At 38.9% G+C, this 14,279-nt stretch overlaps 1 protein-coding gene across 1 annotated transcript; it reads left to right on the top strand.

Annotated features, from left to right (window-relative positions):
* The first annotated feature begins 5,578 nt into the window (after positions 1-5,578).
* On the top strand, positions 5,579-13,765 carry LOC111321704 (uncharacterized). The gene is made up of 9 exons (XM_022924665.2): positions 5,579-6,602; positions 8,248-8,416; positions 9,241-9,499; positions 9,882-10,115; positions 10,798-10,958; positions 11,070-11,163; positions 11,599-11,781; positions 12,467-12,721; positions 12,883-13,765. The coding sequence occupies exons 1-9, from the start codon at positions 5,690-5,692 to the stop codon at positions 13,099-13,101; spliced, it is 2,487 nt and encodes an 828-aa protein (XP_022780400.2). The 5' UTR covers positions 5,579-5,689; the 3' UTR covers positions 13,102-13,765.
* The last annotated feature ends 514 nt before the right edge of the window (positions 13,766-14,279 follow it).

Genomic DNA, 14,279 nt, shown 5'->3' with positions numbered 1-14,279 from the left:
AAATATTTTTTAGCAAAGTTTCACTGTCAGCAAGTTTCATCCCGCTATTTTTGACACTGACATGAATTCGCGAACAATATAACTTCTCCGATCTATTTATTATTTTTTTTTTGTCATACTTATTGTTCGTTTCCATTATCTCTACCAGCCATGATTATATTCTGCTGTCATACTTCTGTCACGCGGCCATCAGCGAGAGCATCAAGAGAATTGTACGTGATTAATCCTCATGATCAGACAGAATCTACGAACAACAACAAAAATTGATATTTTAGACGTCCTCTTACGGCGGTGTGATTAGTTTTGTAAAGTAAAATCCTTCGCCTCTCATGTGGATAGGATCTTCTCCCACTTACGGATCTACGAAAGAAAACCTAAAAACTATTTCATATTTTTAAGGACGCTATATGAAATCTTACGTGAGGTGATGAGCCCTCATTTGAATTAGCACTGGCCTATGGATTGCTTAGGCATAGCCCTAAAAAAAGACTCCTTTTTGCAGGTACCAAGCCCCGTGGCATGTTTGGAATTAGAGGAGAATGGGTAGAGGGAAAAACTTCAAGTTACGCGTAATTTTCTCCGAAAATTAAAGAGCTCTCTTCCCTAGTACTTTCCCTCACTAAAATCCTAGCCTGTTTCCGTCATTTCTTTTTCAGGTATTGTCCTAGGAATCATTTTTGCTATCTTACTTATATAATCAAGTGAAAAAGTATGTGGCCTGTGTCAAAGACAAAGGAAAGGAAGACTGTGACGTCGTCCTTAATCCACCAAAGAAAAGCATGGATACCTAAGAAGATAACGAAGAATCAGGATTCCACTGGGAAAAAACACTACCTTTCCGCATTACATATAATGTACAACTGTATGCTCCAAAGAATTGTTGAAATGATTTTGGGCAAGTAACGAATTAACCGATTAATAACTTCCAATTCCCCCGAATGATCAGTCAAATTAGGGCATGTTTTTGTTTTGGCAGCTTTTTAGCCTCGGCCAAATTTTTATAAAAAGGCTAACGAAAACGACTGGAGCAGCGGCATTTTGATCAAAGTTCAGTTACAAACAGGAAAGAGAGCCCTCACATGGTAGCTTTTCGTTTTTCCTTGAAAACGCGTTTGCCGTGAGTTCATTACCAGTCCTTCGTACACGAAATTGTCCACGTTCCTACATCACCAACCTCCCCCGTCCCTATTAAAGTAGGAACCAAAAGGAAAGCAGATGACATCAACAAAAAGTTACCTATCTAGTCCACCAAAATAATGGTATATCCTCTTGGTTTTTTTCTAACAAATATACCATGACAGAAGGAGCCATAGCCGTTCTTTGCACCATTTCGTTCAAGTTCCAAGTGCTACAAACTTCGGCTCGCGCGCGCCTTAACTTACTGAGCGCTCTAAGAAAACGGTCCAGTTGTTACGTCAGAAACAACAGTTCTCAGTGCAGAAGAAAATTTCGCTTGCTTTATGACCAGTGCAGTTGCTGAGTTAAGAAAAAAAAAAAGGAGCAAGAGTTTGCAAGTAAAAAGTCGTCGAATGCAAAACGTGTCCTTTCATTCACAACACTGAGAAAATATCGAGACCCAAACGATCCATTAAGATCACCGATCACTTCACGTGCACCTCCGCCAATGTAAACAATTGCATAACTTGCACTTATTGTAAAAAGATATACATCGGCGAAACAGGCAGAAGACTAGGTGACCGATTCCGAGAACACCTTTGCGACGTGGAAAGGAATGACAGGGACACATCGAAACCTGTCGCTGGACATTTTAAGTTACCTAATCATTCTAAGCAACACATGGCAATCTGCGGTCTTTCCTTACACTTAGGTAGCACGGAAAGCCGTAAAACTCTTGAACAAAAGCTCATCTTTCAAACCAGCAGTCTAAATCCCACAGGTAACAACGACCGCTTTTCATTCCACTAATTTATTCGTGTTTTTCTCGTTGCCATGTTCCCACCAATAACGTAGCTCCATTTTTTGCCTTTAAAAGCACACACAACCCACCATTCCTCTATTCGCTCCGACGAAGGGCTAACGCTCGAAACGTCAGCTTTTGTAATCGTTACGGTGGCCAATTTACCATTTCAACTTTGTTGATAAATCCAAATTATTTCGTTACCCCCACCGACGCAACCCTAAACAGTTTCTTTGGAAACTATCAGCCTTTATCTTTTTGTAGATTAACTCCAATTTTCAGTTGTCTTTCTATAGATTTTTGTGATTTGCTTGTGTTTTAATTGTTTTATACACATCTGGGTTGGTTTGCGTAACTATTATTTAAAATGATTTGAATATCTCAACAAAATTGAAATGGTAAATTGGCCACCGTTACGATTATAATAGCTGACGTTTCGAACGTTAGCCTTTCGTCGGAGCGAATAGGGAAATTGTGGGTTGTGTGTGCTTTTACAGGCAAAAAAAGGAGCTACGTGATTGGTGGGAACATGGCAACGAGAAAAACATGAATAAATTAGTGGAATGAAAAACGTTAGTTGATACCTGTGGGATTTAGAATGCCGGTTTGAAAGATGAGCTTTTGTTCAAGAGTTTTCCGGCTTTCCGTGCTACCTAAGTGTAAGGAAAGACCGCAGATTGCCATGTGTTGCTTAGAATGGTTAGGTAAATTAAAATGTCTAGCGACTGATTTAGATGTGTCTTTAGAAACTATCAGCCTTTATTCATTATTATTCAAAATGTATTTGTGTCATTTGATATCTATCTAATACAGAGTGTTTCACTTTCAAATTGTGGATTTTTTCTGAAACTTAAATGGGTGGGGTTCTCTTGGTGAGGTACTTGGAATGGAGACTTTTCAATCAAAAGTAACTTCTTGTCAGAAGAACTCTCATTTGGATAATGTTTGCTTCACAGAGCGAAAGAAAGAATTAAAAGGATGTAAAGAAAGTTAAAGAAAACTAGTTAAAATGCCCTTAAAACTGTTGTCTTTTTTAGTTATGCCTTGATTGGCTTCGACTTCATGTACATGTATCTGACTCAGTTTTTCTGGTTCGTTGACATGAACACGTTGAAATTGCTCTGTACAAAATATTTAGAATGATTTTACTCTACGGAAAAACGACCATGGTGTTTGCAGGGACCCTCCACTTAACTCTTTGATCCCTGAGAGTGAGTAACATCTAATTTCTCCTAACAATGTCACCCCTAAATAACACATTAATGTCACGAGAATAAATAAAATGATAACCAATTTAAGAAACTCCCGATTGTTAAAGTGTCTATACGGCCAACAGGGTTTTTACAGTTTTGGTATGTATTTAACATGTCAAAAGGTATTCTTCTTAAATAAAAATTGGATTCTGACGAGTCTTAGCCCTGAAATCGAGCTTTAAACTTCCCGATTTGGCCACGCCCATTGAAGGTGACCGTGAGTCGGGGCAAAAAAGAGATTGGGTTCAGAATGGGTCGTGACGTCAAGTCAGGAACGCGCCTAATCCCGCCAGTTGTTCATTTCACTTTTTTCTTTTTTTTTCAGTAAGGTAGAGTTTTTGGCGACATAAATATTCCCAATAGATGTGTTGTAAAAGTACTGCGTTTGTCAAGCAAAGTAACAAAACGACGCTCGAGACGCTCCTGGAGTGACGTCACTCAGCACCAATCTTCCCTTACGGGGTCAGCTTCATTGGGCTTGGCCGAAGCGGGAACTTTAAAGCTCGATTTTAGGGTGAAGAGGCGTCAGATTCAATTTTTTTTTTAGAATACTTTTTTACAGGTTAAAGAGATACCAAAACAATAAGAGTCCTTTTGGTCGTATGGACACTCTAAACTAATTCTTCTTGTCTGTACAATAAGAAATGTGAACAGCGTGAGGAATACGCATACTGATATCAGGGGGCAATGGGTTAACGAAAGAGAAAACTCAACAGCAAATTTTCCCTTGGAAACTGAAAGCGTTTTCCGTATGTTCATCACCAAACCTCAGTTTTAGAAACTGCGTCAAAGCTGAGACGCCAAACAATGATATCTTGACATTTTTATTTGTTACCTTGTAAATCGATTTATTCAAAATTTGTCTCGCGAAGCCTCGGGTGAAATATTAATAAAGACGATTTAAAGAGGAGGGAAACGAAATTTAAATAAAATCTGCGCACATTTCTCGCTTCCGTTGCAAAGAAATTGTCTCTTTGTTTGTTAACTCATTTCCTTTTACTTCATCTTTTGGAAAACAGTGCATTTGAGTTATTTACCAACTTATGCACGGGTGTCAAAAACGCTCTCAGCAACTGGAGGGCAACCATTTTTCGGGGTTATGTTGGTGTGTGAGTGTCTGAGTAGCCGACGGCGAAAGTATGCTCAGGAGCTGGAATTTTATCATTTGCGGTTTGTCAAGTTCAAGAAATCGTGTGATTGTCAAACAAAATTGTGCTGAAATCTTCAAATATTTATATATTCTTTCACAGTGCACACTAAAACAGAAACCTGATGTTTGGACAAAAAAGTTTGCCTTCGACATCTGCGCGATGTTACTTTTATCAGCCTCGGAAGGAAGAAAAAATTAGATATATGCGGTATTTTTATAGACATTTTTAAGTTTACTACGTACAGGCAAACCTGAAAGGCTATTTAATTTATACACCCACTCATAATTTGTTCCTATTGACTTTTTTATCCAAAGCGTTGATTAGTTGTCTCTGATTCTACTGTAGATAGAATCCTGCACGGGTTCTTAGATCAGCACGACATCAGGTGATGGCAGGTGAATTCAGTGTTACCATAATTGGTCCGAAACGCCTTCAGTTTTGTTCTTTATCTTTCAGTAAACGAATTCATTTGACAAATTTCCTGTTATGCATTGAGGAGAAGGTCACCACTCAGTGCACTGACGAACACAGATACATGAAAAATTCTCATTAATGAAACGAGAGAAGCTAATACATATGTGTTGAAAAATTATATAGAGGATCGATGGGACGGATGAAAAAAATTACTTTGTAAAGTCAAATAGGTATGCTGCACAAAGCTGTGTTTGTTTTCAAATGTCAATGAGACTGAAACAAGGTTTTCCCTTCTACAAAAATTCACTATTTTATTGTTTATCAGGAAATCATGCAATCGATATTTGACAACTCTGAATAGCAATCCTTAAAAAAATCTACGTATTCATTTCATTCAGAATTCAACGCAGAATTAGCTAAGGTTATATCAATCCTTAACCTCATTATGAGATTTTTCTTACTCTAAATAATAATAATCATAATGACAATTATAAACTATGCCACGGGGACATTGAAAAGATAAGACACCTGCTTGCGCGGGGCGGCTAGATCAAAATTTTTAGCGAGACAATAAACATCATTATTGCTTATCGGATCCTAAAACTTCGTTCCCACCAACAGCGCTAAGAAAAGTAGAAATGATTCCTGCTCGTTCAAGACCTTTTTGTTTTTAGTTACTTTACATTCACCTCCGACGCATTTTAGAAAAACTCTCAGCTGGTAAAGTAATCACTTATTCCAAATCACACGCGAGATGTGTGAAGTTCCCCGATGGGGGCTACACGGCCTAATTTAGCCACTAACTAAGTGGCTTGAATATTTGAGTACTTTATTTAATTAGATCGCTCCACATACAATTCTGCCAGAGCGGGAGACTTTACTCTTGCTGCAAAGCAAAGAGTTTGCACTTTTCAGCTCTAAGCTTTGCGTGCCTCGATTTTGAAACTGAAACCATGGCAGAGGTATCTACAGCGACTTATTGTTCAGTCGATAGCACAGAGCTGGACAGTTTTATGATTAAAAATCCTTCCACGGCTGCAATTCGAGGTGACTCTGATAACCAAGATGTCGACGTGGAGAATCAACGTTGCTGCAACAGTCAGAGGATCATCGTTGCTATTATCGTTCTTCTTGGAATAATGTGCTTGATAATTGGAATCGTTTTAATCTCGCTTGCCAACGATAAACACAGGGACGAATGCGATGAAAAACAGGAGAAAAGTCACCAAAAAAACCAAACTCAAAACGCAAACTCAGACGCGTGCGCGCCGTCAGAGGAAGCTGTGAGAGTGTCGCTTCACAAACTTCTCGAGAACATTCAGTTCGAATCTTACGTCTTAAACCCGAATTTGCTCTATTTCAAGCCAGGTAAGACGCCCGAGGAAATCCGTCGTAATTTCAAACCCTACGATCCGACACCTTCCGAGATCAAACGAAGAACAGACGGAGCTTGGCGATTGCTTACGGAGATCAATGAGACAGATATCGACTTGGCCAAACTGAAGCCACGAGAGAGAAAAGCAGTATCACAAGTGAAATTCTATCTTCGGCACGTCTTCGGACATCCTTACGACGGAAATTACTATTCGGGTGATTGGATGTTAGGTCCGAATTTCTTCTGTTGGCAGCCGATCTGCATGCTGGGAAACGAAATTTCCGGTAATTTGCAGCATTTTGCACCAAGAAATTTAAGCGATATGGAAGTCATTCGGAACATTTTGAAGGCTTACAATAAATCGATTAGTCAATACACCCAAAATGTAAAACTTGGAGTAACGACCGGCATGATTGGTTCGATTGAAGAGTGTCGAGCGGGGATTGATTCCTTGAAGGAACACTTCAGCCATATTTACATTCAGAAAGAAGGTATGTCTCTATTAGCGCGCAACTGGTTTCACCAGCTTGTATAAATGCGTGTGTGTATTCTCTTTTTATCTAAATAGTTGCTAAATATTAAAAACTCGTAATTGGTATGATTTCGAAAACGTGGCAGTTTCGAGTTCCAAACAAATTTTACTCACGTTACATTATCACTATAAATTTTAAATCACGTTACCGAAATTTCTGCGGCTTCTTTGAGTACATGCGCGGATAAACATTAATCGGAGTGAATGCGTCACTTCTTTGTCATTCTGAGCTGAAATCAGTTGATTAAACCGTAGGAGTCGGCACGTAAACGGTTAAGTCCGATATCGTAAGTAAAAGGTACTGACACACTGAAAAAAATCGATATAGTGTTCCTCAGACAGACCGATTTCAGACGCTATATTTTTGAGCGCTGTTAGGACGGTGTGACTGTCAAGCTTCCTATGTTACACTTTTTACTGCGTTTCGGCATCTCTTGAGGACTTTAAAAAAGTCGTATGATTGATTTCTTTCAATTTATAATTCTAAGAACCCTACTGGCAGTTCCTCACAAAGATAAGCGTGACCCTCTAAACGCATGCTGGGATGCTCTCTAAGCTTACCGCGGAATATTTATGCCATTTTCTATAATCTGGTACGAATAAGCTCTACCAATTTGATTGACACTGCACGACGCCATCCGAATTTGAGACTGAAAGACAACTGAAATTAGTTAAGGGAAGATTTTTTTTCTTTTGTTAAGATCTGCAAAAGCCTACAATTTCAGAATCATTCATTGTAACAAACGGAATTGTTCACAGCAGTTAAACAGAAAAAAAGATAAGGAATATAATAGCCATACTTTATTTATAAGCGTCACTTAAACCAGCGTCTTGTTAATGTAAACTAAAATCGTTAAATTGTAAGTTTGGATCAAACTCTCTCAATAACGGGAAGTTGTTTTTCTGATAAACTCACGCCATCAAAATTTGTATAAAATAACATTTATTCGCGTTCAAAACAATGTAAGAAAAGTCTCTTTGTAGAATTGTTTAAAGGATTAAAAAAGGCAAATTAAATTTGCTACTGAATTTTAAACGAATCAATCAAAGTTTAAAAAATGATTTGAAAACAGATTTTGAAAGTTACCAATTTTACATTGTATTCATTTTGCTTTACAACACTCTCCCATTGGTCATTAATTAAAACCGGCCTTACTCACTCTCTAAACCAATTAGACTCAGCCATAAAACCATTTGTAACTAAGTTCTCCGGCGCCGTTCAGTTTTTGTTCTCAATGGTTTCCTGTGATGTTTTTCCTTATTGCTGATTGGCCGCTAAATTTTGTTCCTGCGGCACTCCATCAAAAGGCGGTCTACATGTCGATTAAATTATATGGTTTTATCAAATGAGTTCAGAATGTTAAAGAGTTTCTAAAACTCACATTTTAAACGTTAGCCCTCGTCTCGATTAGTATTTTTAAAATTCTTCTATAAGATATCACCACGGTCTTAATAATCCCATAGGAATTAAAAAGAGAATATTTAATCAAAATAAAACTTCAGGTCACGGAAAAATTAAAAAGTAGTTTTGAATGAGCCATGCACGTGCAAGGGTTTGATAAGAAAGGAGAAGATCTTATATACATATATTTTTTTTCCACCAGGAGTGTTAAAAGAACTGTTTGTGCAAAAGCTGCTTCATTCCTCCTTCTACGGAGGATTGACAAAGGAAATGAGGGATGAATGGAAGAAACGCACAGGAAAGACGGTGGAGAGCTCCATGGAGGAATTCTTGATTCAATTTTTCGGTGCACCAATGAATGGATTATTCAGGTAAATAATGCTGAGTAGACATGCAAAATAGCCAAAGAAAATCTCGGTGAATTCCCAAATTAAGGATGCATATTGAAACATGCCCCTTCATGTGAGAGAAGGAGAAGTGGAAGATTAGCTGTTTCACCTCCGAGATCTCCCTTGGTCATTCTCTTTATAAATTTCTTATGATGTAATTCGAGAGAATCTCGTTTTTATCAACTAATGAACCCCTGACCGTTTTTTTTTTTTTTTTTATCATTCACATACTTTTTCTGCTTGATATTTTATTGATACTGTAGGAAGAAACTCTATGTTAATCGCTCATGGTTTCGAGCCCTGAACTTTCGGGTCACGAGGGCTACGCTCTAATTTTAGGGCCTAAAATGGATCATTGTGTCGTGTTGTTGGGTAAAATGCTTAAAACTCTCACACCCAGGGGTACAAATGGGAGTCGGAAATTGCAAGCTATCAGAAAAAGACGGATTTCTTTGGTAACCAGCTGTGCTGCCTGAGAAACCCAGCCTAGAAGAGCAGCGGCACTCTTTTGTCATATCATCAAATCATAATAAAGCGACTTAATAATATTGCTTCTTCCTATTTTTGAGAGCCACCTGTATCTGTCACCTGCGAAAAAAGATAATAATCATTAGTAAGAAAGATGTGTTTTGCCAGACAGGAACACAAAACATAAACCCGCTGAGAACTTGATCGCAGACCAAGGAATGCAAATTTTACATCTCGATGCGAATGAGAATGTAATTCCTTACTTGAGAAAACGCATTTTTTAAGGAATAGGCAAACGCAAAATCGGAGCATCTCTTACTTGGATTGTTAATTTTCAGGTATCTGGAAAACGAGCACATGCAACATTGTGTTCCAAGCAACATTTCCAGCGGTTTTTTTAACCGCCCCTTGAAATACGTGTACATAAACGGCACACCGGATATGTCACAGCCGACCGTGAGGAACCTGAGCACGGGAGAGATCCTCAACGGGCCACAGACTTATACCAGCATTTTGTCCTATTTCATCACGACTGACATGACCCCTGACGAAGTGTACAAGAAGGGATGGGAAATGGTCAATCAAACCTATCCCCAGGTACTTAAGAACGAATTTGTATTTTCTGTTCGAAACAAGATCTTCCATCAGAATTGGCCTTGGCCACTGCAGGGTTTGTTTTGACACTTTTTAGACAAATTGAACGGGATTTTTAGGTTATTTTCTTTATATTCGGGTGGAATTATTATATTGACGACGCTAACTATTTGGAAATAGCTTAAGCGAGAGTTATTTAGGTCTAGGTTTTCCTTAGGTATTTACCCAACCATGACAACTACTGGTCGCCTAACAACTTGGGACTGGTTCTGCTCTTTAGTTAGTACTAGATCTTTTGTCTGGTACTCACGCAGCTCAGCTCAACGAAACGAGTTCTCCATAAGCCCCATTTTAACTTGCAGCTTATATTTTTGCTGTCATGTAGATCCTTGCACTTGCGAGAAACCTCACGGGAAAAAAAAGAGACTCAGATGCCACAGTAGTGGAGGAATTCAAAAAAAGAATAACAGCTCAAGACATGTTCTACAACAAAGAACCATTACCAGCCAACGAGAGCAACCAGTTGGCATTTGAACGTTGCAGTACGATCGAAGGAGCCAAAGAATTTTGTCCCAAAAGATGGGAAGCCCTGCAAAATTGGTTCAAAGCCTCTAGGGAGGTAATTAATACAACGTCTAACTGTACTGGTGGCGCAACTGACGTAAATGTTAATTTTCAACAATTAAGTTTAATCTGTTATGGAGATAATAATAATAATAATAATAATAATAATAATAACGAATTTTTATACAGGATTGAAAACCCATCAGTGTGTAACACTGTTGTCCTTGGGGTCCTGTGAAAAAAAAAAGAGAAAAAAAACAGAATAATTTACCTTATTCTGTTTCTATTTCCTTTTGTGATCCTCGCAGTAAAGAATAACAGATCTACCAGTTAAGTTGGCTTGAATTTTCTCAGGGTGGTAAAGACAATTTTCGAGTTTCCCTCGACTCCGCGACTGTGTAGTGAGAGCCTAAAAAACCAGGACAAATGTGTTGGCTCTCACTTGTTTCAAGGGAAATTTTATTGTCTGAGCTCCTTCCTGTGCCTCTTTTCTTTTTCCTTTCTTTTTTTTTTTTTTTTTTCTTTTTTGCACATTTCTCTTTGAGTTTTCGCAGTATCAACTAATTTCTTAGAACTAAAGACAGATTCCGATTGTATAAAAATCCTAACTTACGAAAACGCTCGTATGCCTCAAAATCTGAAAAATGCAACGTATCTTAATGGAAGTTTACTTTTCTGTATTTCTTCATATTACCTTGTTTTTAAAATTCTAATATTTTCATTTCTATTTTCCGAAGGCTATGAGTTTCTTAGAACCAAAAACAGTCAAAATGTTTCATTTCACTGGTGCCAAGCAGACCACGCCAAGCTGTCCCGTTCAACTCGCCCCAGACTTCAATCCTTCCTCGGCCGCGCAAAGCTACACAAACAGTGATGCAGATTGTTCAAGGAACTGCAGGTGAGGCAGAGGAACTACGATCAAATAGCCAACAAAGTAAAGTTTCCGGAGGTTCCTTTATTTTGAATGATACCGCTGACCTTCCTTATTAAGCTACTTGAACTTTTGTAGGTACCAAGTTCCGTTTTTTCTCGAAAACATGGGTCCAGTCTTCAGTGAATGGAGTGTCAATGCTCACGAGGCGAGACCTGGACACCACACTCAGGTAGGTGCATGATTACAGTAGTCCCTGACAGTACAAGGGTAAGGATTTGAAGGTAAAATTGTTTGGTATTTAGTTCCCTCCAGGGATGAAAAAAAAAAGTATCCGGCCAGATCGAGTCTGTGAGTTGTACTCTTGAGCAGGTGGCTTTACTCTTGCATTGCTTGTTACTAAAGTTTGTAGGATTGAATACTGCTACCGGTAAACGGTCACGAATACCTGAGTAAATTCTCAGGGGGATGGGGGGAGGGGAGACGCCCTTACAATGAGCTGATATCCTATCCGGGGGATCAGGGGGAGCCTCGCAACCGCCTCATTCTACTGAAACTGGGATTAGTGGGATAAGATAAGAGGAAATGTTTTGGTTTGTCAGCTGACCTTACATTATGAGGCTTGTTATCGATATATCTTATAAATTTCAATTCCTGTCTTTAAAAGGCTCAAGGTTTTGTTGAACATTTCACGGACAAATGTGGCGGTGTGATAGGCTGGGTGAACCAGATCTCCCAGTCCATGGCATTTGTGGAGGGCTGGGGACTATATGCTGAGATACTTATAGCTGAAGATACTGATTCGTACGATAATAAGCCGTGGCAGAGATACGGAGCCCTAAAATGGAGAGTAAGTTGATTGTTGTCAATACTTGACACAAAGGACGCCTGATCAGAGTTTGCACATTGAAAATGGTGCTTTATTCAATAGAGGTTTTGCACAGCAGCCATGTCGGATGGCAGGAACATTGAAAATATTTTGCATAAGAAAGAAATTTTTTCCCATGGGAAAAATAATCTATTGTTCCTGCCATCCAACATGGCTGCTGTGCAAAACCTCTTTATGGCTTAGCTGATACTCAGCAGAGAGCTAGATCAACGTTTTCTTTAAACTTAAAATTTGATGGCGAGCTGTAAGGGTTTATTTTGTTAACCTCGCAAAATTTTTTCCGCAAAATAAATATTTAGAGCCGGATCGTTTTCCTATGCACAACAACGAATAGTCGCCGTCGGAGACTTGAATTGAGCAATCGCTTGAGGGTACAATTATCCTCCAGGGTTTTCAAGGATATACTACATGTAGTAAATTTTTGGTGATCTTACCTATGAAAATAGTGAGTTTCATGGTATTTTGTTCGTTTTCCAAGGGTCTTCGTAGTACGAAATATACTCAAACTTTCGTGCACGCCGTTGTCACAGCTTCGCATGGTCTCGTACCCAGACCTGCAACAGCTAACAATATCAGTTAAACGGAAGGGTCTGGGGATGAGATTAGGCTTCGCATTATCATGGCTATATTTCTTTTTTACCTTTAGCTGTGGCGGGCGCTCCGTCTTGTTCTCGACGTAGGTCTCCATAGTAAAAGTATGACTCGCCGGGAAGGATTGGATCTATTGGCCAATTACGCCTGGGACACCTCAGATATTGCGAGCAAAGAAATGACTCGATACCAGTCTGGCCCAGGTCAGGCTAGTGCGTACATGATCGGTCAGTTGATGATTCAGAAGTTAAGGGACTACGCAGAGATGAAGTTACAGGAAAAGTTTGACCTAAAGGAGTTTCATTACCAGGTAAAATGTAATCGTAGAGTCTAGAACTAAATACGTTGCCTTTGAGACTTTCGATGTTATATGATTGGCTTATACCATTTTATATTTGTGTGAAACCGTTAAATTGCACTTTTTTTTTTTGGACACCAAGAAAAACTCACAAACCTTGTTTTGATTTTTAGATTCTAAACCAAGGCTCTGCGCCGCTGAGCTTCCTCGAGAGTCACATCAAACAGTATATTGCCTGCAAGTTAGACAATAAATCTCCCGGATGCAAACTCATCTTGCAGCCAATAAGCGTTGAGGTAAAAACGAAGCGAAAAAGCCATGCTGAGAACCAACTTTCCTCAGAATATTCTGGCTATTTCAACCGGCCTTTTCCGAGGAGGCTTTATGTATGATGAACTAGCGCAATTTTAGCATAATTAGTATTTCTAGTTAGTAATGATGGCCCTGCTTTGAGTTTGAAAAGGAATTCCAATCAACAAGAAGTCGAGGTCATAAGTAGATGCTTTCATTGGCAGCACCCTAAAGGATCATTAGGTGCATTTGAATTTTTTTCCTAATTCCCAAATTTTTTCACACAATTTTGAAAATAGTGCATGTATCCGAACTCACTTTTATATGTTGTTAATAACTTTCGTTATCTAATATATACATATTCAGTAACTCCATTAGCAGTTCAACCACGTGTCTCGTGTTACATGGAAAACTTCAGAGAATTTGTTTCGTAATTGGGTTATCGAGTCGGGAAATTCATCTCAATCCATTCTTTAAAAAAGAGCATTGAGTTTTTACCAAGCCATTGTTAGGCAACGAACCAATTGGACTATAACTTAAAGCATTAATGCCTAGCTTGCTTTAGTCTACTTTTCTTAATAAACTGCTCGTGTGCTGCAACTTGCTAAAAATTTAGAAAAAACGTTTGTTATAAACTAGGATGGGAGTATTTAAGATATTTCGGTAATAAGAGTGTAATCAAAATCAAAACTAGGTTTTCTTGAACAATTGACAAGTTTGACAACTTTGTAATCAAATAAAGTGTGAGTGGGTGTATGTTTTCGACTTCTGGTTACATCCTTGTTTCCCTGTAGCGCTGACAACGTAAACTGCTTCGCTTTTAGGCTTCTGCTTTTCTGCTTCTCTTTAACAAAGTTCTCGTTACAGGATCGGCTATTTATCTTGTTCCACCAATAACTTGTCACCCGGCCTCCCTTCTTTCTTCGGGTACAGCGCAAATGGCGCCATAGACCTGTTGCACTCCAGTTGTAGTGAACTGAAATAGAGAAAAGAGCGGCCTGTTTCTCGCTGTTGGGCCTTAAATAGTTGAGGTCTGCTGTGTAGGCCAAGATTATCCACGTGCTAATGAGGATCCTCGCACAATATCAAAATGAGCCTTCTATTACTGGCAGTTGACTTAAGTAACCTGTTATCACACTGTTTTATTTATCCTCGTAAGTGTTGCTAGTCGGAAACTTAAAAAAAATTGATAAACTGAACGAAATTTAGATGAGACATAACAAAGTTACATGTGGGAACCGGCAAGAGGCAAACTAGATGGCTTTTCAGGCGTGGCCTA

The sequence above is a fragment of the Stylophora pistillata genome, chromosome 4 (assembly GCF_964205215.1).
Source record: "Stylophora pistillata chromosome 4, jaStyPist1.2, whole genome shotgun sequence".
NCBI lineage: Eukaryota > Metazoa > Cnidaria > Anthozoa > Scleractinia > Pocilloporidae > Stylophora > Stylophora pistillata.
The sequence above is the reverse complement of the archived record's forward strand: the minus strand, read 5'-3'. Positions and strand labels throughout refer to the sequence as shown.

Bases quoted from the DNA above. Each gene is read 5' to 3' on its own strand.
- LOC111321704 (XM_022924665.2), top strand. From the start codon at position 5,690: ATGGCAGAGGTATCTACAGCGACTTATTGTTCAGTCGATAGCACAGAG. The intron at 11,782-12,466 runs GTAAGTTGATTG...TTTTACCTTTAG, and splicing joins ACGGAGCCCTAAAATGGAGA to CTGTGGCGGGCGCTCCGTCT. The intron at 12,722-12,882 runs GTAAAATGTAAT...TTTGATTTTTAG, and splicing joins TAAAGGAGTTTCATTACCAG to ATTCTAAACCAAGGCTCTGC.